This window comes from Aspergillus pseudodeflectus (assembly GCF_044049435.1).
Source record: "Aspergillus pseudodeflectus strain CBS 756.74 chromosome Unknown BJX68scaffold_35, whole genome shotgun sequence".
NCBI classification, from domain to species: domain Eukaryota; kingdom Fungi; phylum Ascomycota; class Eurotiomycetes; order Eurotiales; family Aspergillaceae; genus Aspergillus; species Aspergillus pseudodeflectus.
The window spans coordinates 203,690-229,052 of NW_027263811.1; the positions used below are offsets into that span (position 1 = coordinate 203,690).

General features: G+C 53.2%; 8 protein-coding genes across 8 annotated transcripts; 4 read left to right on the forward strand and 4 right to left on the reverse strand.

Annotated features, from left to right (window-relative positions):
* The first annotated feature begins 480 nt into the window (after positions 1-480).
* BJX68DRAFT_241730 (peptide alpha-N-acetyltransferase complex A subunit ARD1) lies at positions 481-1,499 on the forward strand. Its single transcript, XM_071040879.1, has 2 exons — positions 481-930; positions 1,026-1,499. The coding sequence occupies exons 1-2, from the start codon at positions 585-587 to the stop codon at positions 1,409-1,411; spliced, it is 732 nt and encodes a 243-aa protein (XP_070896837.1). The 5' UTR covers positions 481-584; the 3' UTR covers positions 1,412-1,499.
* Positions 1,500-4,036, reverse strand: BJX68DRAFT_241732 (uncharacterized protein). Its single transcript, XM_071040880.1, has one exon. It carries the CDS (start codon positions 3,733-3,735, stop codon positions 1,621-1,623), a length of 2,115 nt encoding a protein of 704 aa, XP_070896838.1. The 5' UTR covers positions 3,736-4,036; the 3' UTR covers positions 1,500-1,620.
* Positions 4,037-4,049: 13 nt separating this feature from the next.
* On the reverse strand, positions 4,050-7,327 carry BJX68DRAFT_131494 (COPI-interacting protein CEX1). Its single transcript, XM_071036305.1, has 9 exons — positions 6,974-7,327; positions 6,757-6,894; positions 6,594-6,704; positions 6,393-6,539; positions 5,970-6,343; positions 5,629-5,923; positions 5,372-5,575; positions 5,151-5,323; positions 4,050-5,089 (listed from the first exon to the last, which is right to left on the reverse strand). The coding sequence occupies exons 1-9, from the start codon at positions 7,094-7,096 to the stop codon at positions 4,336-4,338; spliced, it is 2,319 nt and encodes a 772-aa protein (XP_070896839.1). The 5' UTR covers positions 7,097-7,327; the 3' UTR covers positions 4,050-4,335.
* Positions 7,328-7,492: 165 nt separating this feature from the next.
* Positions 7,493-7,982, forward strand: BJX68DRAFT_131552 (uncharacterized protein). Its single transcript, XM_071036307.1, has 2 exons — positions 7,493-7,571; positions 7,667-7,982. The coding sequence occupies exon 2, from the start codon at positions 7,689-7,691 to the stop codon at positions 7,887-7,889; it is 201 nt and encodes a 66-aa protein (XP_070896840.1). The 5' UTR covers positions 7,493-7,571; positions 7,667-7,688; the 3' UTR covers positions 7,890-7,982.
* Positions 7,983-9,199: 1,217 nt separating this feature from the next.
* On the reverse strand, positions 9,200-12,846 carry BJX68DRAFT_269015 (putative PAB1 binding protein (Pbp1); the record flags this gene model as incomplete). The annotated part of the gene is made up of 5 exons (XM_071046233.1): positions 9,200-9,408; positions 9,465-11,789; positions 11,865-12,135; positions 12,196-12,382; positions 12,683-12,846. 5 exons carry the CDS (start codon positions 12,844-12,846, stop codon positions 9,200-9,202), a joined length of 3,156 nt encoding a protein of 1,051 aa, XP_070896841.1.
* Positions 12,847-14,370: 1,524 nt separating this feature from the next.
* On the forward strand, positions 14,371-18,197 carry BJX68DRAFT_241751 (formin-mediated actin nucleation enhancer). The gene is made up of 2 exons (XM_071040881.1): positions 14,371-14,908; positions 14,970-18,197. Exons 1-2 carry the CDS (start codon positions 14,738-14,740, stop codon positions 17,835-17,837), a joined length of 3,039 nt encoding a protein of 1,012 aa, XP_070896842.1. The 5' UTR covers positions 14,371-14,737; the 3' UTR covers positions 17,838-18,197.
* Positions 18,198-21,162: 2,965 nt separating this feature from the next.
* On the reverse strand, positions 21,163-22,296 carry BJX68DRAFT_131593 (uncharacterized protein). The gene is made up of 2 exons (XM_071036308.1): positions 22,174-22,296; positions 21,163-22,106 (listed from the first exon to the last, which is right to left on the reverse strand). Exons 1-2 carry the CDS (start codon positions 22,216-22,218, stop codon positions 21,432-21,434), a joined length of 720 nt encoding a protein of 239 aa, XP_070896843.1. The 5' UTR covers positions 22,219-22,296; the 3' UTR covers positions 21,163-21,431.
* Positions 22,297-23,644: 1,348 nt separating this feature from the next.
* BJX68DRAFT_269019 (major facilitator superfamily domain-containing protein) lies at positions 23,645-25,353 on the forward strand (the record flags this gene model as incomplete). The annotated part of the gene is made up of 6 exons (XM_071046234.1): positions 23,645-23,684; positions 23,759-23,940; positions 24,005-24,137; positions 24,188-24,696; positions 24,789-25,040; positions 25,123-25,353. The coding sequence occupies 6 exons, from the start codon at positions 23,645-23,647 to the stop codon at positions 25,351-25,353; spliced, it is 1,347 nt and encodes a 448-aa protein (XP_070896844.1).
* Positions 25,354-25,363: the final 10 nt, after the last annotated feature.

The following is a 25,363-nucleotide window of genomic DNA, read 5'->3' on the forward strand; positions in this document are numbered from 1 at the left end:
CGAGACCCTAGGAGCGACTCCTCGTCGATCTCTAGATAATATCCATTCAACTAGTGCCTCTTCCTGAGTTTCAGAGGGTCGGAATGCGCGGTTGCGATGTTCTGCTTGAAATTCATGTCCCTTAATGCGATCGCGGAGTGTTGTATAAGGCACATTAAAAACCTCTGTAGCACGACGAATACTTGGAATTTCACCTTTTTCCAAAGCATTAATTGCAAGTTGAATCCTCCCCTCTTGCTCAGCTAAATTTTGACGAGATTGACGCGGTTTCCGTGGCATGGTTGATGGTTGAATAACTACGCGTTGAACACGCGATAATTTTTTGGTGGGTGATCGGACCGGCCGGGGTGATCGGACCGCTGGTGAATTACGTTATTTGCTCAATGCTGGATGGACCTGAAGTATATTATCCGAAACCGGTTTAGCGCCCCACACTCAAATAATCTGAAGCCCGAGCTCAACATCAGCACCACCACCATACACTTCAACAACCTCCGACCTCCCCCGCACTCCAATCCAGAAAAGGATTCAATTCCCACGACTCGACGACCCTATCAGTAACCGACAGGAGAACCACCGCCAAGATGGTCGACATCCTCCCGCTCTCCTCGTACCCCTCCTACATCGACCTCCTCCCCGCAATCCAAACCTGCAACATCACCAACCTCCCCGAAAACTACTTCCTCAAGTACTACCTGTACCACGCCTTGACCTGGCCGCAGCTGAGCTTCGTCGCCGTCGTGCGGCCCCGCAATGGGTACAAGGCCGGGAACACGGTTGCAGGGGAATACCCGAAGGTCGTCGGGTACGTGCTCGCGAAAATGGAGGAGGAGCCGACGGATGGCGTGCAGCATGGGCATATTACGAGTTTGAGTGTTATGAGGACGCATAGACGGTTGGGGATTGCCGAGAGGTTGATGCGGATGTCGCGTAAGTAACCCTGCGTTTTCTCCCCTGTTGCTGTAGTCGCTGCAGTGCTTTGCGTTTCGAAATTCAGAGGCGATGACTGATTAGATGTCTTCTAGAACGAGCAATGGCCGAATGCCACCGCGCCCAATTCGTCTCTCTGCACGTGCGTGTCTCCAACGTAGCCGCCCTCCACCTCTACCGCGACACGCTCGGCTTCCAGGTCGACAGCGTCGAGAGCAGCTACTACGCCGACGGCGAAGACGCGTACGCGATGCGCATGGATTTGTCGAATATGTGGCTTGACTGGGCGGAGATTGAGCGCAAGGACCGCGAGCGCCAGGCGAGCGACGAGAAGGATGCGGACGAGGGGGATGAGGTTGGCGAGGTTGGGAAGAAAGAAGAGAATGAGAAAGAGAAGGAGAAGATGGTGCGCGTCAAGGTTGGGCGGAGCCTGGGAGTTGGAGACTTGGTGGAGAGGAACGAGGCGCAGGCGAGTTCATGAGTCGCTTTTCTATCTAGATGAGACATAAGGGGATCTAAATAACAATGGCATGTATGTATAGGAGAATGATAGAATGAGAAATGTGGCTTGGCAAGTTTGAATGCTATAGACATGGGATTGAAGTAAAAGGTACAAATATATCTAACAGTAACCAAAACGCCCGTCATATTTCACGTCAAAGCCAACTATCGCTCGAAAATATCCAGTACCTATTTGCGTTCCTTGCTCGCTTCTTTTCTGGCGGTATTTCCGGGTCCATCATTTTCCTCTTCGGAACTGATACTCGGCGTGTTGATCGAACTAACCGCACTGCTTTCGGACCCGGCTCTAGCCGCCGCACGTTGCTGTGTCGATGCTTCACGGTTATTCTCGAGTTCGAGGTTCTGCAACCGCTGCTCTAAACTCGTCGATTCAGGTGCAGCCACAGGAGCAGTCACAGCGACAGATGTGGATACAGAGGCAGCCTGATCTTCTCTCTGATTAGTCTGCCCCCACCTCGCACGCCTCTCCTGCCGCCGCCGATTCCGCTTCATCCTCCGCTGCTCCTTTTGCTCGTCCCTCGCACGCCGCAGCACCTCCCGAAACGCCTTGCGCGTTGCCCGTAACTCCTCCTTGGCCGCCCGGCGCTCCGCCTGGTTCCGCTGCCGATCCTGCGGCGACTCCCAGCGGCCCCAGCTGCTGCTGCGGCCTTGCCCGTCGTTTCGGGACTGCGAGTGCGAGCCCCAGCCGTGGCGCCAGCGGCCGGTAGTGGTAGTCCGGCTGTGCATGCGCGCCTGGCGGCGGGACTCGCGGAGGGCGTCGAGTTGGCGGCGGAGTTCGACGGCGGCGTCGTAGAGGTCGCGGTCGTGGTGGTCGTCTAGGGAGAGGAGTTGGGCGCGGACGGTGGCGAGGTCCGAGGAGCTGAGTTCGGATGTTGTGGAGATGGAGTCGATGGAGGAGAGGGAGGAGTCTGAGGAGGCGGAGGAGATGGAGTCGCGGCGGGAGCGGGACTGGTCGGGTTGGGATTCTGTTCGGGGTTGCGTTTGTGGTTGTGGTTGTGTCTGCGTCTGCGTCTCGGGCTGTGCTTGTGCTTGTATTTGCAGTTGTTGAGGCTGAGCTTGTACAGTCTGCTGAGTAGGATTCGGAGTGGCAGGCTGGGCGTAGTAGTAGGGATAATAGCCCTGCTGTTGAGGCGTGTTCCAGCCGGTGAAGGCGCCTTCGACCTTGCGGCTACCAAGTCCGGCTTGCTCTTCGATCCAACGGCCATGCGCCATGGCCTGCTCCTCCACTTGTCTGCCGTAGTGGGAGGCATGTGCACTAATCTGGTCTCCATATTGCTGCGCCTGCTCCGTGATGCGTTCACCGTACTTTTGGGCCTGGGCCGCCAAATTCGAGAACCAGCCCAAAGGCCCACCTTTCGGGCTCTCATACTGCTGGGCGTACTGCTGATTGTTCCAGCCCCACTGCTGATACTGCTGATACGGGTACTGGTAAACATGAGGATTCGCCGGATGGAAGAATCCAGACGCCGTCTGCGGCGAAAGGTAGGGCGCTGCATTTGCCGCCGGATTCGGATACCCATACGGCGAGGGCATTTGCCCGGGATATCCTGGCTGTTGTGGGTATCCAGTTGCCGCGGGGTACATGTTTGGCTGTAAAGGTTGACCCCGCCCAGCTTCTGGAGTCTGAGCGCTTCTATTCTCCTGGGATGCTCTTGTCGCGGCTGGGTAGCACCTAGGACAGAGCGGCGACGCCGGTGCAGTCCGGGGATCTGTCACATAGAAGAAAACGATTCGGACCGCGCGTGGCTCGAAAAAGTACTGATTCCACTCCATCATGACTGTGGCGATGCGCCTTTCGCGCTCCTCATCAGTCTCCTGCGGTCGATCCTTCCTATCTCTCCGGATCTCCGCCCTCACTTGACGCGGGAGCTCAGCAGACGAGGACGCAAGACCCAAATGCGGCGGAAACAGGTGCCGCAAGAACATATCCCAATCCTGCTGGGCGATGTTCTCCAACCGCGGGCTCCAGCATCGTGGGCGGCGTGGGAAATCCTTAGCCTGACTGCGCGGGTAGATGGTGATATGATGCTCTAGAGTCTGCTCCGCCGGTTCAATGACAGGAGCCGGCCGCTCCGCAAAGTAAGCGGCAGCAGACGAAAAGTGCATTGGGAGTACCTCAGAAGGCCCCCCCGCACTCGACGCCAACAGTGGCGCATTTCCACCACGGAGATGGAGAGCACTGGGGTTTGCATTCGATGATGCTGCATTGCGGGTGCGATTCGCCTGTGCAATCAGAGGGTCCACGGCGGAGTATGGCGGCGGCGGAACCTCGTCAGGATCCATGTTGAGAACCGTTCTCCCTCTACGGGATGTTCACAGGATAGTCCGATAGAGAGCCCGCTGCACTAATCAGTCGATATACATAGCGTGGAGAATACGATGAGGGCGCTTTCCACCCTGCGAGGGCGCGTACTGTTGAGTCCTTGAAGATTGTGGACGTGCAAGGCAGCAGCATTAAGAGGCGAGCGGTGACTGGTCCGTTCCACCACCGCACGGGCACGAGGGGCGATACCAAGGCAGCTTCGTCTGGTGACCCAGGGGAAATTGACTCTAGCAGATCGGAATTTCGAAAGAATATTCTAGGATATCAAAAATCGCGATGAGTGGAACTGAGACTTGACGCTGGGCGGAGAATCCATGGCGGGGATCACGGGGCTGCCGCGTTCCGATTGGTCAGGCTTGCGCCACTTTATACATCGTATGAATCTATGGGAATTGGGAACTTCAAGCAAGGATGCTGGTTCTATAGACAGCGTATTGGTATCAAGTCTATCCGGCCTATGTACACATGGTATCTCATCATCCTCGCATAACCGTTCAGACGCCCAAACTCCAGCGAACGCTGACAACCTATAAAGACAACTGGAGCGAAAAGTACATGCGCTAATCCCACGCATCACCCCATCCATCTTCCTCATCTTCGTCCTTCGGCTTCGTATCAATTTTCTTTGCCGGTGCAGCCTTAGGCTTTGATATAGTGCTAGGGCTGGATGTCCGCGGAATTGAGGTAGTGCGCGACGTATTCAACCCCTTCGGCAAGGGTTTCTTTGCTTTCGACTGTGCTGCAAGCCATCCGGCGAAGTCGGGTTCTCCGCCATCATCGTACGGGACGGGACTTGCTTTCGGTTTCGAGGTAGTCCCGGTAGACGCGACGGGTGTTGGAGCATTGAATGGATCTTCGTTATTGCCCCAGCCATCCTCGTCTTCGTCATCCATAGCTCCCCATGCGTCGTAAACGTCATCCGCCGGCTCTTCTGCCTTTTGTACGGGAGTCGGCTGCTCCGATACCGAGCGGTTCAAAGACTGAGTTGCGGGCCGCAGTGGGATTGACTGAGTCGAAGGCGCAGGGGACGTTGCCTTGGCCGGACGGGGCAGGGATGCAGAGCGCGCGGTTTCATCGGATCGCTTAGCACCCGTGGCTTGGATATCTCCATCGGCAGCTGCCATCTTGTTGGTAAAGGAGGAGATGGCCCATCCCGCCCAGGATTTATCATTAGACGTCCCAATGCGGGCGGCTTCCGTGGGGGCGTCAGGGCTGGTAGCTGGCGGCAGGACCGTATCGGGCATCGTGCTGCCGAATTTCCGAACACGCTGTAGGTATAGATCTAGTGTTTTGTTGGCTTGGTCTCGTATTAATCTATGCCATATTAGTGTTGTTTTTCTCGTGGTGTACTTGCAAAAAAACATCGGTAACGCACTTCTCCCGGTCCAAAAGAGCGGGGCATATCGCTGGTAGCACCTTAGTGGCGCAGTCCTCCTCGGAGAAAACATCCAACGTTGCGGACAGCGCCAGCAAGCCGGCATTTCTGGCATGTAGAAAGGGATCTCGAAGAGCACGCGTGAATGCAGCGACAAGCACTTTGGCTCTTGACTACGACGCTGTTAGCACCGGTTTAGACCTGAGCCTCATTTCACTTACACCTTGACCTAGGTTCTTTGCGATCTTCCCCAAGCAGATGGTCGTATTGGTACGTATACCCGGCTGTTCGTCGTTGGCTGTTCGCGCAAGGAATTTGAGAAGCTCGCCGTTGATTGTTCGATCACTTAGTTTATTGATTATAGGCAAGACAGCTTTGACCGTTTGTTCTCGAACAACAGGCGCCGCATCAGTGAAGCCGGATGTCTGCAAAGTAAGCGTCAGTCTTCCAGTTCATTTCATGGATAACTGGTGGTTACCATTTGAGGAAAGATCTTGTCGTTGACGATTTTCTGAGGCAGATTTTCTGCCATCACTGGCAGATGATCCAACAAGCAAACTCGAATGGCTCGATCAGGGTTCCCAAACAAGCGAACAATAACTGGAGTCAGCTTGGAGTTGAATTCGTCCTGAGACAGCTTGCCGCCAATCTTCAGGATAGCGGACAGAACCTTTGGACCACCTCCGCCAAACTCGACCGACTTCAACAGTTCCGGTAGTACTTTCATCTTGAAGAAATCTTCCGGAAAGTCATCTGATAGACCATCAAGTTCACTAGATAGTCAGTACACAACTCAAGCCGCATATGAAGTGCACTCACTTGAGAAACTCCTCCCTCTCAGCCTCGCTCTTGAGACCTAAACTATCGATATCGTCGGTTAATCGGATAAGAGGTGTCTCGAAGAACCCGCCCGTCTTCTTCCCCTGCTCTACAAAGTGCGCTGCACTAAGTCGCAACTTCGGATTGGCCGTGCCGAGGCGTTTATAGCTCTGGTGCATGCTAGGCGGGATATTTGTCGTTCTACCCACTTGGTCCCCGCCGGTAAAGTTGCCGTTGTAGACCTCGTATACCAATATCGCAAGGCCGTACGAGTCCACAGCTGTTAGCGGGTGGCGTTTCACCGCATCCCATCCGCCCTTGACAATCTCCGGTGGAGTGTACCGTGCGGCGTCCGGTACAAGGCTGCCATAAGTCTTCCGTGTGTTAGTCTGAAGACGGTGGAAACTTGGGAACGATACGGACATATATAACCGCTTGGTCGTCATTCATTGAGCTTAGAATGTCGAATCCCCCTAGCTTCCATTCCCCGCTCTCACTTGTGAATACCGACGACGCGCGAATGGCGCCGTGGACGGACGCGGCATCTCCGTTGATGAACTTGAGCGTAGACTGAGGACAAGCAAGTTAGCACCGAGCAGTTTCCTAAGAGCGGAAGAAACGTACCGCTACTGTGTATAATCCCCACTTGGCTGTCTCCTCGCTTATACTCTTCCGTTTTACATGCCAGGAAAGGGGAACCACTCGCTCGGTCACGATATAGATAGTAGTCTCCGTCTACACCGCGTTAGTATAATTCTTATTTTCCTTTAACGCGGCGACGAAGTACCTCAATAGTATCCAAAACTTTAAGTACCCCGGGATGTCTCAAAGTTCGTGACTTCCGTACAGCGTTCTTCGCAAGCGGCAGGCGGGATTTGTTAGACGCAATTTCGAAAGTAAAGATACTGCATGCCGAGCCATCTTCCTATATATGTCAAGCAGTTCGCATGAAGTCAGCCATATCCATGGACAGCATCGCTTTGATAAGTAGATAGCTTGCGTACCCGTTTGGTGGCATTGTGAAGTGTCCAGATCGAATCGGCAATGTCGACTCGGTCGCCGAGCGAATAGGGGAATGAGCTGCCCTTGGCGATCGCAGATGCGACCGCGGATTTGAGGAAGTCCATCACAAATATCGGGTATCAAGATCAACGTCGTCGGCGGGTTGGGGCGCTGGGCGGTTGCTAGTTTATTTGGTCTTTTCGGAGGTGCCGCCGCCGCGGAAGTGTCGAGTGTCCGCAAGGATGAAAGGCGGGAAAGCGAGCAGAGATCCGGAGCTGGAGAGCCTCTGGGCTTTGACCGTGACCGAGTCTGGACTATTCGAATCAGCCAGAGCAGGAGAGCGCACAATAATCAAGCTCACAGCGGAGATGCCTTGACTCTTGGGAACCTGGGGCTCTGTGGCTGCCATGGAACCCCGCCCCCGATCTGGCTTAGGCTCGCCTGTCTTCCTCCGCCATTATTGCTCGAGCTCCGGAGCTCTGCTCTTTTTCTTCCCTCAACAAACACGACGACCATAGCCAGGAGTAACAATATGGCACCCGGCTGAAACCTTTCGCCTCTTCAGGCTCTTATTGAGCTTCTCTATACAGTTCTAACTGAGTAAGTCTCCAATTTTTCTTTCTATTTTTCCGAAAATGCACCCACCCCCTCTCCAATGATGCGACACTGGTAAAAGGTCAGACCGCGCTACTCAGTCACCATCCCACAACAACACCGATGGAACGCCCGCTCGACATACCCATGCTCGCCCTTCACAACCGACGCGCGCGAAATTCCTCCACCACCAATCCACCCTCCTCTCGTGAACATCTATCCAGCCCGACAGCCCCCCAATCCTCCTTCCAAACCACCCACCGCCGACCTACATTTCTCCCTACCTATCCAAACATCCATACAAAACGCAGACACATGCTCTGAAAAAGGCAAACAAGGTCGCAGTCGCGAGACCCACGACTCCGTGCTTCCATACCTTGGAGAGCCATGTGTACAACAGACAAACACAACGGGCCGCATTTTGGGGTTTCTCGTCCGCTTTTTCTCCATGAGGATTTTGCAGAAACTAATGGCTGCGGCGCACATTCTGCTTTGCTCGTGTGGGAAATCTATCTACTGCGCGGATGTCTTGGCGGCTGGGTTAGTTGGTCGCTGGTGGTGCTGGTGCGGGAGGATGGATCGGGGATTCTGTTGTCGGTGCTGGGTGGATTGAAGCGAGGCGGAGTGTGTTGGATTGAGGAGGAGTGGAGTTTGCGTGTTGAGGTTGTCTGGCTTGCTTGGGTTGAGTGAGGATTGTACCGCGGTGGCGATGGTTGGTCTGGGTGAATGATGACCAAATTATAAACTGAAAAGACCTGAGGAGACTGCCTGTTATATTCCCCCCCACCTGCGATGCTTTTCTGCAAGGCCTGCATCCAGTCGCTGACTTTCTCAACTATTAACAGATTTACAGAGGATTCGGAATACATTTCAATGTCCAACAAGTATGATTAACCTGAGAATACCATTAATGTAACGGCAACCTCTTGACATTTCATCCTTGTCCTAGCGTAGTTTGCACATTCCATGTTGAATGACATCGCCAGTCCTTGAGCCATTGCAGCCCGCGAGCCCGATCACCACTGGTCCACCTCTGCCACTCGTTCACCTCAAGTTCATCCGCTCCCGAACAACTATCCCCGCCATCTAAGTGGCCTAAATATCAAACGAACTGTCAATCGAAATATAAGGCGGTTGCACTCCCAGAGCATCGGTAAATACCAATCCAGGTGGCGTCCACATCCCGATACATTCTTGCCATGGGTCCCAGTGTAGTATACGCCCCAGCGAGAGCGACTTGGGCATGAGCAACACTTCAGTCCGGGGTAGTAAAGGCGATGTCCCGCGCTATAGCACGCTTCAATCCGACTCGGTCACTCTAAAAATATGCTGCGCCTCGTCAGTAGGTGACCTAGCACTTGAAAATGAACAATACTGACCAATGACAAAAGCGAGTTGCGCTGGCTGCGGGGGTTATATACTTGGCGTTGACAGACCAGTCAGAATAGAAACTAAGATAGCAATAGCTTCTAATAGATTGTCGAGTATGGATACTGGAATGATATAACCCGCAGCGATAACAGAGCTTTGTCATCCTCGCCCTCCCAAGTTGGTAGCGTAGTCAGGACCGCAGCCCATCGGGCCTTCAAAGGACTGAGGTAAAACGATCCGTGCGCTAACCCCATTCGCTAGAATCATTTGGATTCATCGGCGGTCTCCTGAGGCTGGGCACCGGAGTTCACAGCTGAACCAGCTTGGGAAGCGACCTGAGGGGGCATTTGAGGCAGTTGGTTGAAGCCGCTACTTGGGGTGCGGTGTTGATGGGGAGGGTAGTGGTGGACCTGGTGAGGGCTGGCCTGGAAGTGTGGTTGTTGCTGAGGGTAGTTGCCTCGACCGGGTGGCACTAATGACTAGTTAGCAATCCTGTGTGCTTGTCTTATGCGAGTCAGTGCAACGTACTGTGGCCTGGCTGCTGCCCAGCATAGACTGGCTGCTGGTGCTGACCAGGGGCCATATACATCATGTGCTGGGGAGGTTGTCCAGATTGAGAGTTCTGATGCATCATCATCGGGGCAGGACGACTAGGGCTGGGATAGCCGCTGTGAGGCTGGGGAGGTGGCACGTGAGGGTAGGTGTGCGCAGGATTAGGGGAATACATTTGCATTTGGGGTGTGAACGGACCGACGCCTTGAGGAATGCCCATATAGGGCCCATTGGAGGGTTGCTGGACCATCATGGGCGCTCCCATCCCGCCCTGGGGATTCACAAACTGCGGAGCACCCTGATAATGTCTCATATGAGCCGGTTGCGGGCCGCCCTGATTCATATAGAATTGAGGCATTGGCTGCTGTCCAAATGCGAGCTGTGCATGCGGTGCCATAGGCGAAGGATATCCGTGCTGGAGTCTCGGTGACGGATACATCTGTGATGCCGACGCGGAAAGTTGCATGCGGTGGGGATCATCAAAATGGGCCGGGCCAGCACCGTGGTGCTGCTGAGGGTGAAGGTGGGGCCCATGGGGAGGACCCGATGTGGGAGGCATGTTTGGAGTCTGTTGGAATTGATATGGCATCTGCGGTTGATGAGGCATTTGTGGGTTCGAAGAGGAGCGACTCTGCGGAGAAGCAGTTGACAAGGGCGGGTATTTGAACATCTGGGTATAAGACTTTTCTTCGTCTTCGTTCGCATTCCAAGTCGGCATGGTGTTGTAGGCGAAGGGAATACCTCCATTAGAAGTGTAGTTCCTGTCCGTCTGCTCTGCGCTCTCTTTCTTCATACGTTTGATAGGATTGAATTGATCCTTGAGGGACGGACGCTCCGAGATCGGACGCGGTTTCTTTGCACCGAAAAAGGTGGATGGGCTCTTGGCACGGGTGTCGGGCTGTGCTCTAGCGAACGCCGATGGGTTTGATCCTCCTGGTGTGAAGGTGCTGGCCGCAGGATTTGGTTTGAATTCCATAGCCTTGACATTAAACTTGGTTGAAACAGTGGATGTGGGAGTCGAAACCTTGGTAGGACTGGAAACACTAGAGTGGTCGGTAGTACTCGGCGGAGCACGAGAGTCATTAATGGGCAAAGGAGCTGGGACGGATCCCGCAGCTGCTCCCTTCCGCTGCTGAAGATTGTCGGCAAGGCGGTGGCCGAGCATGCCCGTTGCTTGACGGCCGGAGTGTAGCTGATGTGGGCCTCGCCCCCCAGGGCCAGCAGGTGGATACATTTGACGGCCACGGGGGTAAGTTGGTCGGTCTGGCTGAGCCTGCGAAGTTGTCGCACCAATATCCTGGCGAGTAGCTGTCTGAGTGTAGTCTGCTGCTGCCTTCTTCTGATCGACAGGAGCTGCGGCAGTAACGGCCTTGGGTGTTTTCTTTTCCTCCGCTTGTTGCTGAGCCCGTTGAATAATCTCCTCTTGCTTGTGAGGATCCTTGGCGAGAATTGGCACCAAATCCTTCGGAACCGGAGTAGCAAGCTTGAAATTCTGTGAGAACTTCATCAGCTCGTTGAGCTTGATTGTTCGGTCGTAAGATGCCTGATTGCGACGACGCTCCTGGAACTTCAGCTTCTCGTTTGTCGCAAAGATACGGAACTGGCCCAGGACCTCATTCCCGTAGTTGTTTTCTGGGGCCGCACCCTTTGTGGTAGCAGTAGGCGGAACGGACGGGGCCTTCGATGGAGCGGCCTTTTTCTCCGTGTCAGTGGCGGGGCCAGCAACGCTCGCCGGTGTTGTATGTGGCTGGGCCACGGGCGTTGTCTCCTTAGGTGGCATTGGTGTGGGAGTGGGTTCTTTTGCACTGGTTGTCCGTTTGACAGGGCCTGTGTAGGACGGGGCGGTTGCAGTCAGCTGGTTCCTGAGGGCAGGTGGGGTGTATTTGTTTGACTGCCCAGAAGCCAACGGGGGGAAGTTCTTCTCATCACGGCGCACACCACTGTACTTGTCCTCCTCGTCCCCAGCATCTGCTTCCACATGTCCTCGTTCTTCCCTAACATGTGCATTGTCGACCTCACTAGTCTCGATTTCACGGGCAATGCGAGCGGCTTCAGCTTCTTTCTGCTTATAGGCCGGGTCTGACCGATTGATGCGGGTAGTATAGAGGTTCTCGTCATAGCTGCTAGTGGCTCCAAAGAGTCTAGCATTTGTTTCAAACTGGTCCCATCCCGATGTTGCTGCACTTTCAAGAGACATGTCAGTGTTGGCATCGGTGCCTGGCTCCCAACGCTTCAGCATCCGTTCACGCATGGCAAGATTTCCGGAAATGTCCGCATCCGTCTTGAACCCAACAGCAGCCCCTGGTGCGAGGTTAGTATATTGAGATCCAAATGATTCAGATGAACAGCATGGCGACATGGAGGCGGGCAGCTTACCATTGGGTTTCGCCAGTACATCAGTCGTCGTCACGTTCGGAACCGAGATGTCAACAACATCATTGACATTAAAGGTCACAGTATGCTCAGGCGCTGACCCTATGAATGGACTAGTAGAGTCGCTCACTCCATTTGTTCGACTGTGGTCGTGCTTTGATTGCCGCTGTGTCATCTTGAGGGTGATTGAGGAATCGCTGGGCTCGAGAGATGAGGATGAGAATACTCCGGTGAATTCATCGCCATTTCTTGTGGTCACAGTAGCGGCGAGTCCCTAGAATAACAATGAGCCTCTGTCATATGCATCAGGATGATGACTGGCAGTGAATCCTACAATGAAGCTTGTAAGCAAGAATAAGAGGCGGTCATGGGCGTGGTTATCCGGGGTATTTGATTCCTTTGAGGGAGGTCGGGGGGAGGATGACGACTTTTGGGGCATGCTGCCGTTCTGTTGCGAATAGGAAGGGCGTTGGGTGATCGGGTTTGTGCCTTGTGTCCAAGCCTTTTGGGAATTGCTGCGTCTGAGAAAAAGACTAGTTGTCAGTTTGAGGCCAGAACTGAGAGATGTCCATATGGATTGCCATGCAGAGCTCGAAATAGAATAAATAGTAGATAAGGAAACCAAAAAAATGAAGTTCGAGATAACGGAGGAACCCAAAATCGGAGAACAAATACGCAAAAAGCGAGAGACACTGATGCAGCTCAAAGGGCACGAAGAGGCAAGGAATCGGGAGTGATGCTGGTGAGGCAAAACATGAAAGAAGGGCAAAAGGTCGAGAAAACCCAGAAGGAGGCGCAATGGAAAGGACAACGCAACATACCTCTGTCCGCCGTCCAGCGGGCTGCCAGACTGCCGTCTTCCGCCATCCGACGACTTGGGATTGGCGCTAGGTCTCAGAGTAGGTCGAGACCCTGAATTCTGTGTGGGCGCATTGCCAGATGGGCTATTTGCGACGGGGCCGGAATTGACAGTGGGAGAAGCCATGGTTCGGCTCAAATGTCAAAAGAGACAGAGCTCTCGTCGTCGTACTTGGCACGACGTAGAGCCGCTGGTAAATGTCGGGGAGCAAGGTAACGATACCAGCAACACACCGCCTGCGCGAAAAGAACGCGAGCAAAGCGTTGCAGAACGGGGAGGCGAAATGGAAAGAGGGGCTGAAGGGGGAGGGGAGAGAAACACCAGCAGGGTGGGTGAGCGAAAAGCACAAAAGAGTCGAATGAGCTCGAGATGTGAAGTCACGGGACCTCTTTTTATTTGTGGAAAGGAGGACGAGAATGAGGGGTGCAAAAGCCGAAGCTCAACAGCTGTTGTCGCCGAGGGACTGGGGGAAAGAAAAGAATACGGCGATAAATGCTAATACAAATTTTGAAAAGTACAAGCAAGAAACGAAGATAGTCCCAGCACTGGTGGGAGAAGTAGGTGTTGTTGGCTAACACTGCAGTGAGGCCGAAGTTTGGGTGGACGAGGGAGTGGAGTGAGAGGAATGTTTGATGAAGGGTGATCGGGGAGCCAGAGCCTGAGTGGGACCAACGGGTCCGACAGCAGAAGCTCCGAGCATAAACTCCTGGCCAGACAAGTCGATCTATCTATGTGTCTCTGTCTTCAACCTTGAACAATGTATTCAGAAATGTTGCTTGTGTTGATAATTTTTTTTAAATCTTGTATTGTCTTAATTTGCCTTTGCAGCCTTCATCATGTTATTGTCTCTCTCGACACCGGATTTACTTTCCGACGCTGTCACCGATATACTTCCAAGTTTAGTCTGCGGTAGAGATTGTGGATCGAACTTCAAAGAGAGGCTTGCAAGCGACTCTTATTATACATAATGACTACTTTATACTTGTATCGGTGATGTCTGAAAAGTAGCTATACCGGTGATCTTCTTGGGTAGCAACAATACTTCTCCATGGTTATGTATCAGTTACTCTCTCCAGGCTCCGGTCATGCTTTTGCGCTTTACAAATTTCATGGCGCTTCTTCTCCGCAGAGGCGAAAATGATAATGATAACTGTCGAATCTGCGATAAGTTAGATACATAGCTCTTAGAGCGACTAGTTGCAACTCTAAGCGCTGTGCTCGGACCAAGTGAATGTGACGAATTTCTTAAAGCAGCAAGGTGCAAAGCGGCAAAGAGCCTACCACACGCGGAGTCTGGCCTGGCTGAGCCGCTGACTTGGAAGACAACCAGCTGATGGAGGAGTATGAGAGTGACAGTCCAATAATATATTGTCCGTGTTACATTGCCCGATTGATTGATTGGCGCTCATGCAAGACACTGTTTCCAAATTCTGTGAGCATATTGCCATGCAACAGGACCCCAACTGATTGATCTGACAGTAAGTCGGGATGATTTTTGTTTATATGCCTAGGACAGTCTTTGAATCGACTGTGTAACCGTTGACTGTAAGGTAGCAGTGTGAACAAGGCTGGCAACAGACGAGCTGAAGCCCAGCCAAATGGGGGTGGCTGGTGAAGCATGTGATTGGCCAGGATCCAGCTTCCTGCCTCAGGCCCTGGCAGCGCATGTCGTGACTTCAGCCCAATTAATATGCAGCCAAACGCCTATCACGACCTCTTTTGATCCCTTTTCTCTTCCTCAAGCAGCTTCTTCGGCTCTTTCAGCTGTCCATATATTGCCTCGCTGTTTGGTTATATCCTTCTCGCAACGCTGCGCGTCTTACTTTCTTGCATCTGATTTCTCCACCAACTCGTGTTGGTTTCGGCCCTCGCGCTCCCTTGCACAGTGTCTTCGACACAGTAATATCGCCCCTTCCACCTTCCGGGCCCCTACGTCTTTTGCGACCTAAATATATCTTATTCTTCTATAAGTACTTGACTTCGCTCGTGCGAATCTCACCCCCGAAAATCTGCGCACATGCAGTCCTCGTCGAGCACTTCGTCTCGCTCCGCCCGAAGCCCCTCCGCCCAACAACACTTTCATTCCGGATCCTCGGGGAGCAGCGTCGATACCGCCATGACTTCACAATCCTCTGCGCCGCGCAGTTCATCGAGCTCGACAAGATCACAATCCTCGAGAAGTGGCGTGGTAGGTTCACCTTGTGATTCCCAATTATAATTACAGAGTGGCTGACGGTGGTCTCGTACAGCCGAACGGACAAATATCCCAGATCGAAAAGAGCGTCACACATCTCCTTGTAGCAACAAAACAACTACTCGAGACATTAACGCAATGGTCCCGCAGACAAGTTTCAGAAAGTGAGGTTTCGGATGTTTACGTACGGTTGGGATACGAGTTCAACCTGGCCTGCCGCGCTTTCAACGCCATCGGGGTGGACACCTCAGACCTCGGCCCTGTACCCGATCTCCTCCGCACAATTCTCGAAGATACTCTCAGCCAGGATGCGTCACCACAGAGCCTTGACCTGTTCCTCCCCCGGATTCGTGACATCATAATCAATCTCCTCCATGGACTTAAGAGGAAGCAAGCACGTCTGCGCTCACGGCAGCAGCGCGAAGAGGGTAGGGCGGTACCGAATCGTCAAGCGAGTGCGGGTAGTGTAACCAGCGCAGTGGTGAACCAAACGTACGAAGAGACCCTCTCCGTTGCTACGTCTCCGAAGCGACCAAGCCGTGCGCGCTACGATAGTAGTGGATCTCTAGAAGATCAACCGCAATCGGGGTCTCGCTCCTCTCCGGAAGCTAGATCAGGGAGCTTCTCCGAACGGGAGGCATCTAGGAGGGAAGCGCAGAATGCGTTGACACAGTCGGCGCAGGACAGCGAGACGAGCTCCAAGGGGTCGGTGAAAATATCCGAATACCCTCCCCCACCGCCGCCACCACCTAAGCAGGACGATGCTATAGGTGCTTTGCAAAGAAGCGGGGAGTTGGAACGCCGCGCATCTCGAAGGTTCTCTGCGTATCAAATCCAAAAGCATCTAGGAGCGTCGTCCAATGGAGTTCCTGTCATCCCAACCCAAAACTCGCCCCTACCCAACCGAGGCCGTGATGTTCGAGAATCGCTAAACGCCGTGCGTCTACGAGGATCGTACGCTCACGGACGGCAGCGATCGACGAATCGGTCTCATGGAGCCATTGATGCAAAAGCCGCCCAGCAGCAGCAGCCATCGAGTGGTCCGGCCCCCAACGAAGATCCTGTGAAACCTCGTGTTGAAGCGCGCGCGGAACCTTCCACGAATGGTACTCCATCAACAGACACGGAATCCAAGCGGCCTGCGAAAGATGTACTTAATCACGCTACCGACCAACCGCCAGTCCTGCCCCCGACACTGCAGGAGCCATTCCTTGCAGATGCTTTCGATCCAGTCAAAGAACCTGGGTCTCGCACAGACCAGGGTCCAGTAACGCCAAAGTCAAGCAATCGACCGGCTACCGCTACGACATCAACGCCACCGCAGTCGACGCAGTTCTCGCCTGAACAGCCGTCTCCCGGGAAAGAGCTAACTTTGTTTCTCCAGTACAGAAGCAAAATCAAGAAATTTATTCTTCCCGAAGGACCAACTGGCTTGACGATCGGGAGACTTCAACTGGCATTCATCGAAAAGTTCGCTTGGAATACACACAACAACGGCGTGGATTTACCCGAAATCTACATACAAGATCCTGTATCCGGGGTCAGGCACGAGTTGGAAGATCTAAGCGACGTGAAAGATCGATCTGTTCTTGTTCTAAATGTAGATGCTCTTGATGAAGTCAAGAAGCATTTTGATGACGAGTTTGGGGGCGTCCGCCGTTTACTGGAGAGTGTCAAAAGTGCGCTGGATGGGCAGGAGAGTATGATGCATCGTGTTTCGGATCGGCAGTTAGAGGCGGCCAAGGAAATCGCTCGGCTTGCCGCCGCGCCTTCCGTCTCTACGCCCAGTCCCCCAGTTGCTGGAGAGACGCAGAGAGGCCCCATCTCAGGAAGCGCCGGCCAGCTGGCCGAGCTTTCGAGTCTGCGGCGCGATCTAGCTGTGCTGCGCCAGACGTATTCCAACTTCTCTGCCGACATTGCAAGCTCCATGAGCGCGATTCGGTCCAAAGCAAAGAGCGTCAAGACGTCGGCCACGGATGCATCTGTGCCATCATTCGAAGGAGATGCGGGTCGTGCACGAGTCAATTCTGGAAAGAAGGAACTTGCCGAAGAGTCTGAACGTCTGGTTGCCCGTGTTGATGACCTCCAAGACCTCATTGAGGACCTCCGCAAGGACGTTGTCACCCGAGGTGTGCGGCCTCTTCCAAGACAGTTGGAGACTGTGGGCAAGGATATCAGTGCTGCCACGAAGGAGATCAAGAAGATGAAGGACTTCCTCAAGCGAGAGAAGCCTGTTTGGACCAAGATTTGGGAGAAGGAATTGCAGCTCGTCTGTGAGGAGCGTGATCAGCTCACCATGCAGGAGGATCTCGCGGCTGATCTGGAAGATGACCTTGAAAAGGCTGCTCAAACTTTTGCTCTTGTCGAGCAAGCAACGAAGCAGCAGTCCCTACACAACACCAACGGCACCCCGACTCTGCGCAACACCTCGCGGAATGTGGTCATTGACCCGGCCGTCGACCCGATGAAAGCCAAGGACAGTGTCTTGGGAGAAGTACGCGCTCTCCAGCCCAACCACGAATCCCGCCTGGAGGCCATCGAGAGAGCAGAAAAGGCCCGCCAGAAGGAGTTGGAGACTCGCCGCGGTGACCTCTTCCAGAAGGAACTCGGAAAGTTCGTCAAGGAGGGCAAATTGAAGAAGAGTGGCGGGTTCGAAGAAGCCGAACGGCTCCGCCGCGCCAAAGATGAACGCATCCGCAAGGACATATGGGAGAAAGCTCAAGCTCGGGCAGCTGAAATTGACAAGGCGGAAGCAGAGGCGTCTTCCAATGCTGAATCATCCGACGCTCCTACGCCGGACACTGAAACTCCGGGTTCACCGAAAGGAAAGGCTCCGCAATCCGATGACGATCATGCCGGCGAGGAGGACAAGGATGAAGAGACTCCGAGGGCCAGTCTCACAGCGGAATCGCCCGTTGAATAAACTGCATCTCCGCAGCATCACTATCACTTCTTGACATTCAATTCTTGGGCTGTGCTCATACATTTCCGCATCACTTTATACATACGCTCCTTTCCCCCCTTCCTACAATCCTCGCTCGTTTGCATTTCCTTTTGGCTCTCTGCTTTTAGCTTTTTGTGCTTTGAATTGGCTTCATTCTTCTCAAACATTGTTTGGGAGCGCTCCTGGCAGTCTTTGCCAAGGGCCATTACTCGTTTGAATGTTGACGATACCCTGCCACATCGTGGCCCGTTATGACCATTACGATATACGGGAAAGACTTGGCGGATCTTACCTGTTGTCTTGCATCTTGCTATACCTAATGCATTTCATGTCTTCCCTACCGTTTATTAAGAGTATTATTAAAGTACGTCGTAGAGGCCAGGATCAGGGGACCTGCAGGGTGCAGGCAGCCTGCTCGGCAGTTCACCGTACAGTATTCCCCACAAGTCCTTCACAGGGTACAAGAAAATCCTGTCGAAAAATGGGCTCCTGCCACCAAAGCAACCGGATCTCTGGTACAACGGTGGTGCATTTGGCTTTAAACCACTCCGCCCATGACCATTATCCAACCTTGCTCTGTACATTCTCTAATAACTCAAGACAGCCAAGCCGCCGCCTTACCAGTCTTTGTACGTTTGCACGAGCTCAATTGGAATTCAAACAGAGATACCGCAAACAGCCATGGTCTCCACAGGTTCACATATAGATCCTTTGTTGACGGCACAGTGAAGCCGGCCTGAGTAGGCAAACATCTTTCACTTTCTACAGAAGAGTCCAGAATCGCTCCTTGCGAATAGAAATACTCCCCCAAAAGCCCGCTGGAGAGAGAAGAACTAAGTCCTGTATGTTCCCATTGCCCAGCTCTATAGAGCCCACGCCCATCTTCTCATATCGTCGTTGTATTCGTTTGCGCTGGACTTTCTACCTACTCTTTCGACCTCCACTTTTTGTTCATCTCCTACCTCACTGCATCTCTTCCTTGCTTTTCGGCCAAGTTACCCATGTTCTGCGCAGAAGCCTCGATGAGTCACCCTTCCCTTCCCGCTTGCCCTAATTATTCCCCGTCCCCAATCCCCGTCCTTCGTTTTTCTATCGTCTACACCCTACACCATCTGATACAACATCATGTACTCCTCCACCTTCCACTTCGAAGCGAGGTCCCATTTCTTTACTTCCCCATCTCATCCCCTTTCACTTGGGACCTCTACGCATACCACAACGGATGATCTCATTTTAACCATTGATATAGTGCTGCTGCCAATGTAAGAGCCACGGGCCACTTACCTTGACCTATACTCGCGGACACAGATCGTCCCAGCTGTGTGTCTTGGCACCTTTTTGATTGACTAGAAGATCGGCAATATATACCAGGTCCACGAATTACGATACGTCGGGCTCGCGAAGATACGCTTATCACGTTGAAAATACCAATGATCAAATGAGATATACCGGCCATACTCTCCGACGCACCTCGTGTAGGCCAAAGCAGACACTCGCAAAATCATCCTAAATCGAAGTGACGGCTGGCTTTCTTCTTGCTTCAGGCTGCCCATACAGAGCCCGATCCACCCATGTCTGGTCAGTCGCTTAGAGCTTTGGCGCCACAAACCTAAACTGAACGGTGCGACCAACATCATGGGCGCCGCAGATGTGATGGTAGTAACCCCATACTCAGACCAGCGGAAGCTGATCCGGAATAAGCTCCTCGAGGGGGGCCTCGAGGGGGGCCTCGAGGTCCACAAGAACCTCTCATTCGACGCTTCCCAAGGCCAGGAGGCCCCGCTTGTCTTTATCCTTCCGACCAAACCGTCCGCCGATCGCGCTGGCATAGGAATCCTCTCCAACAAGCATCGTCTCAATGTGGCGTTCAGCCGCGCAATAGACGTTCTTATTGTGTTTGGCAATTTGAGAGTATGGGACACGGAATGACTGGTCACTGTATCCCACTACTACACTACTAAGAAACTCTTTCTTGTGAAATTCCTCGCAGATGTCTCGCACAAGGGCCACACTCTTACCTGGAACGGAGAGAGAACCGTTACAGAGGAGGAAGCCCCGGAGAACTTTCCCGGATACCCTAGCCACGATTGGTCCAGGCGCGGGAAGAGATATTTCACGTCTCAAATCCCAGTGGCTCCCGCTCCAGAGCCTCATGAAACAGAAGCGACGGCCCTTGCCCTAACAGCGCCCGGCGATCTCGGAGACGCAGACGCAAACCCAGAAAGTCTCCCCTCTGTGGCTCTGACCAGCTCCATCGGGGCAAGTACTGCGTTAGCTGACCGCACAACGCCTAGCTATACAAAGGAGCAGTGGGTCTAGCTGCTCAAAGGTAGGATTAATGTCCTCGAGAACGAGCTTGATGCCGGGGTCGATGTTTGGACCAAGGTGCGCACGACGTACGGCGTCCGTGCTCAGGTCGTAGATGAAGTGGCCATTCTAAGGGGTTTAATGAGGAGCCAATGGGCAGCTGAAGTATATGGAGAGTGGTGATTGTTGCTCATGTGTTTTTATCTCCTGAATCTGACTCTTTGCGCTTTTCTGCTGTGTGCCTGTGTAATAGAATCCCCGAGGCTATCTGTCCACCTTGCCTGCCGAAGCGGCCTGTCCTGGCGCTTGCTCGCGCCTTCCTCATAGCCCCCAGCGTCCCACCCGGCAGGGCCTGTTCCCTTCCTAAAGCCCCGCTGTCTTTCATTACAGCGCACTGTCATCGTCCTCCAAGCCAGAATCCAATTCCGTGTTTCCTAGACTACTCTGAAGTGCCTCAGCTGCCCTGTCCGTACCAGAAGGTCCGCCATCGGAGCGGTTATGTCAGGGTTCGAGATGATCCCATCAAGTCTCAAAAGTCTCAGCGCCCTCCGGTGGACTCCAGCCAACCACCAGCCTGGTTGTGTGTCTATGAACAGAAGGCTCGTTTTCATGATAACCCAACGCTTTGGGACGGCGGAACCCCCAAAACCGAATCCTCAACGTCCTGCGAGGAAGCGTCTGCATTCTCACATGGTGAACCATGCTCAAACCACGCATCGCTATCCTGAGATTCCGTCCTTGTCATGGTATCATTGGTACTTGGCTGCGCACCTTGAAGTTCCCGAACACTATTATCATCCCACTGGCCCAGACTCAGAGAGTTGTTATCATCTGAAGAACGAAACCAAGACCGCCCCGTCAAATGGTACTTTAGAGCCGCCTTGACAGAAAAAGCAGGGGTCGGGTGCTTTTTCCTACTCCTCGCGACGAAAAACGACCGAAACGATGCGGCCGCTGCAAGAAACACCCCCACCTCTGTCACAATAACTTGCCAGTAGACACTCCAGACCGTGTCTATTGCGCCGTCATACACGAGGCCTGTGAGGCGGATGATATTCAGTGCGAGGAAGACGACGGTTAGGCAGAGGGTGAATGATAGGAGAATCTTTTGGGAACGGCGGATGCGGACCTTGCGGATTATGGATACGGGGATGAGGAGGACTGTCACGTCAGTTCATTAAAAATGTGCTTTTTTTTGTGGATTTGAGGGGGGCTGTTGTTGGCTGGCTGGGTTGGTGCAGGACGTGGACGTACTGAGAAGGTCACTCAGGATTTCGACTGTAAAGGAGACGATGGCCATGATGATGATGACCCGTCTTCGTCGCGCAGTGGTACATTCGACTTTGCCCCGTCAGTAACAGCATGCCCCTTCCCAGCCTCCGAGTCTTTTCTTTCTCCCGGGCCCCACGTCAACAAAAGCAAGAAGAAGAAGAAAATCAAGCAGGTACGTACTCTGCCTTGAATCAAAAAAATACGGGCAACTAACAAACTGCACAGCGACAGCCCAGGCAAAAGACGCCCCGTAAAGATCGTGACGACCCACCAGTAAACCTGCCACACACGGGTCCAGGTCCGGTCAATGAGCGTCCTGAAGAAGAAGAGAAAGCTCAATTTTGCCGCGAGTATGCCCGCACACGAAGCTGTATTCGCAATAGCAACCCACAGATGCAGCTGGTAGCCGGTTTCCTGCGCTTGCGCTTGCAACGACAGCCAAAGGTTTTCTTCTTCATTGTCTTCGGTCGCACTTATCGTGTTATAGTCAAAGTACATGGCTGGGATGACTTTGATATACGCTATGACAAAGGTGGATAACAGGAAGGCAAAGGAGGCAAGAACGAGTCCGTCGTCTAGAGCGAATCGCTTGCGTTGCAGGAAGAACCTGATGAGGCATCGGATCAAGACAGCTAGGGTCGCGAGGCCGAGGAGGATGGAGGCAGATATCTTCAACGGGATTAGCATTGAGGTATACGGTCCGGGGTGCCACAGGGTTGCTGGGTTGGTTGCATACAATAAAGCTCTTCTCGCTAATTCTATACCGAGGATGGAAACTCATGATGGGTGCTCAGAGATAAATGTCAGAATTTCCGACCTTGGATGGGTATTTAAATACCCAACTTTCATAGCCCAAGGGGAATCTGCGAAATGCTATTATTGCAGTAGGGATATCCTAGCCTTGCGGCAAATCCTGATACACCCGTGCTGTCCATATGCGCTTGATTCGCTGGTCAGGCTCGGCTGTGTAAGACCGTCGGCGCCTGGAATCGCCTGGAATCTGCCTGGTTGATCTTCCGAGTCGAGTCCAGGGCCACTTGCATTCGTACGACCACACTGCCGCAAAGATGATTCAAGGCTTTGGCGCCATGAATTTGGCAGTGAGGCTACGAACACCTCTCTAGGTTCTAATTCAATAGCGAGGGCTAGCCTCGCACATTATGGAGGTGCACTTGGAGTTGATAATTATACTAACAAGGATTCTCCCACTGCGTCTCTTAATTACGGTCACGGTAACTAGGCTGCTCGTTGTGGTGCTCGGATCCGGACTTTATTGCTTACAGCTGGAGTACTCAGGCTGTTGTCTACCAACGAGGCCCGTTCTTACCCACAGTATGGTCTCTGGGGTAGGACAAGGGCTGAAGCCCGGACTATGGCTGATATAGTAAGCTTACTCTTAAGGCTCTTGCTTGGAAGGCGTCTTTAGTGTCAGAGGAACCAGTCTTATTGCTGGACTGGGATATGGTAGGGTCATAATCGACCATGATCCCTTGTGGCGGATTCAATAGCCAAATAGACCCATGAGAAGACGTGCAGGGGGAGTATGGATATTGATACGAGCTCCGTCTGCAGCTGAGCGCTCCTTAGGCGGGTGTCGGCTCTAGAGAATATTTTCCTCCTATGCATATGGTCTGATACTGTAGAATGCAACGTCTAACAAAATAGAGCAATGATATTCTTTGCCCAGCGACAACTCGACTTTCATTTCCCCGCGATTTCACGCACAGCCCTAAATCCCTTGCATGCCCTTGGTTGCCTAGCCCTAACTTCTCAAATGCTTCGGCCTCTGGCCAGCCACTGAGCTCTTATAACCACGATTCACTCCTGATTATTTGTGTCAATATCATGTTCTCACACATTTTCCCCGCCCAAAGCGCTCTTGGCTAGTGCGCGCTACTAACCAAGTTTCGAGCCAGTAGATAAAAGTTGGAGTAGACGACTGAACCAAACGCTTATCTCTTATTCGAGGGACACCAATCCAAGGCAGGACAAGCAGCAGGTTAACGCCAAGGTAGCAGTGATCGGCACAGGTGCTCCTTCCTTCCCCTCACAGGCATCGTACTGCTCGCATGCCAACATAAATAGCAAATTGTCGCCTTGAAACTGTTGCTACCATTCGTGCTTTCTCTTATCAAGCAAAAGCTGTTCAGAAGCAGCAAGAAAGCAGCACAGTCGCAAGCGGTCCGTTACTTTGCAACTCCACAAGGATGTTCAATCTTTCCGAACTGGCTGTTGGGCGTTACCGATGTTTGTGCCCCTTACCTCTCGGATGGCCGTGTCCTCCCCGTCACCTCCAGTTGCCGCTAATGATAACATCATAGACAACTCACCATGGACGCAGGTCACAATTCTCGGCTTTGTCACTTTCTGCTCCGTCGGCATGTACAGCGCCATTAGTGGGCTCGGCGCAGGTGGCACGCAAGACCCTCAGCTCAGCGATATCGCCCATGGTGCCCTATACGGCTGCTTTGCAGTTTCTGGCTTCTTTGCTGGTAGTGTCAATGTAAGTTGGTTCTATCTGGATATGTCGACGGCGCTGTGCCTGTGTCTGACGACGTGGTAACTAGAACATCCTCGGCCCTCGCCTGACACTGTCTCTCGGATCTACTGGATACTCTCTTTACATTGGGGCCCTTTGGGCGTTTCAGCTCCATGGAACAAGATGGTTCTTGATTCTGGCTGGTGCTTTTCTCGGAGTTTGTATGTTCTTTGTTCGCCTAAAGTCGTCGCCACTAACAGTTATGGCATAGCTGCTGCACTATTCTGGGCCGCTCAAGGGGCGATCATGATGGCATACCCGCTCGAGAAGGATCGAGGTCGAGCTTTTTCACTTGCCTGGTCCATCTTCCAACTCGGAGTCCTGGTCGGAGCCGCCATCGCCGTCGGCATCCAAGCCAACAGCACTCTCCCCACTGTCTCGACAGCCGTATACCTCGTCTTCATGATCATCATGCTCACAGCAATCCTCACCTCCTGGCTAATCCTCCCCCCGCACCTCGTCGTCCGCAAAGACGGCACAATTGTCCAAGTCGAAACCCTCCCATCCCCACGCGAGGAATTCCACGCTTTCGTCCAGCAACTCCACGACTGGCGCCTCATCGCCCTCTTCCCCATGTTCTTCAGCTCAAACTACTTTTACGCGTACCAGGGCGCCCTAACGCAGTTCCTCTTCACAGGTCGAGCACGCGCACTCGCCTCGCTTCTCACAGGCGTCGGTTCGATACTCGGCTCGCTGCTTTTCGGATTCGTCACCGATCAGGTATCCCCGTCTCGCCGATCCCGCGCTCTAACCGGGTGGTGTCTGGTCCTGGGGCTGAACTGCTTCGCGTGGTCGTGCGTTTAGCGTTGCAGGTGCAGTTTACCCGACAGAGCACTACCCTCCAGGGACATCCGTTGCCGTGGGACTGGACTCATGCCCCATCCTATGCGCCTTTGCTGCTTTTGTGTGCTTATTACCTCGCTGAATCTGCGTATCAGGGTCTCGCTTACTATATTATGAGCACCTTGACTTCAGATGCGCACAAGCTGGCTCGTATGGCGGGATACTACAAGGGCGTTCAGAGCGCTGGGAATGCGATTTCGTATGGGATGGATGCGGTTAAGGTATTCTCCCTCATTTTTCTCCCACTTATCATCGTTACGTATACCCTCATATCAAACCTCACTAAATTACCCAATTCGTTAGACCCCCTTCCTCACAGAGTTCATCGTCTCCTGGTGCCTCCTCCTAGTCTCCATGCCCCTCTCCTTCTGGGTAATCTGGAAAGTACGGAAAGAGGCAGATCAGGGCGTTGGGGTAGTGGTCGCCACAGACGATGTTGATATTGGGGCTGCAGGCACGCCCACGGGCAAGGATCAGGCGGTAGTCAGTGATGGAGCCGCACCTGTTGATGCGGCGGGGAAGGACAAGAAGTGAGAGGTGGCTG

Bases quoted from the DNA above. Each gene is read 5' to 3' on its own strand.
- BJX68DRAFT_131593 (XM_071036308.1), bottom strand. From the start codon at position 22,218: ATGAGTTTCCATCCTCGGTATAGAATTAGCGAGAAGAGCTTTATT. The intron at 22,107-22,173 runs GTATGCAACCAA...ATCCCGTTGAAG, and splicing joins TTAGCGAGAAGAGCTTTATT to ATATCTGCCTCCATCCTCCT.
- BJX68DRAFT_241730 (XM_071040879.1), top strand. From the start codon at position 585: ATGGTCGACATCCTCCCGCTCTCCTCGTACCCCTCCTACATCGACCTC. The intron at 931-1,025 runs GTAAGTAACCCT...GATGTCTTCTAG, and splicing joins GAGGTTGATGCGGATGTCGC to AACGAGCAATGGCCGAATGC.
- BJX68DRAFT_241751 (XM_071040881.1), top strand. From the start codon at position 14,738: ATGCAGTCCTCGTCGAGCACTTCGTCTCGCTCCGCCCGAAGCCCCTCC. The intron at 14,909-14,969 runs GTAGGTTCACCT...GGTCTCGTACAG, and splicing joins AATCCTCGAGAAGTGGCGTG to CCGAACGGACAAATATCCCA.
- BJX68DRAFT_131494 (XM_071036305.1), bottom strand. From the start codon at position 7,096: ATGGACTTCCTCAAATCCGCGGTCGCATCTGCGATCGCCAAGGGCAGC. The intron at 6,344-6,392 runs GTCCGTATCGTT...AACACACGGAAG, and splicing joins ACGACCAAGCGGTTATATAT to ACTTATGGCAGCCTTGTACC. The intron at 5,924-5,969 runs GTGAGTGCACTT...CTGACTATCTAG, and splicing joins GAGAGGGAGGAGTTTCTCAA to TGAACTTGATGGTCTATCAG.
- BJX68DRAFT_131552 (XM_071036307.1), top strand. From the start codon at position 7,689: ATGGAACGCCCGCTCGACATACCCATGCTCGCCCTTCACAACCGACGC.
- BJX68DRAFT_241732 (XM_071040880.1), bottom strand. From the start codon at position 3,735: ATGGATCCTGACGAGGTTCCGCCGCCGCCATACTCCGCCGTGGACCCT.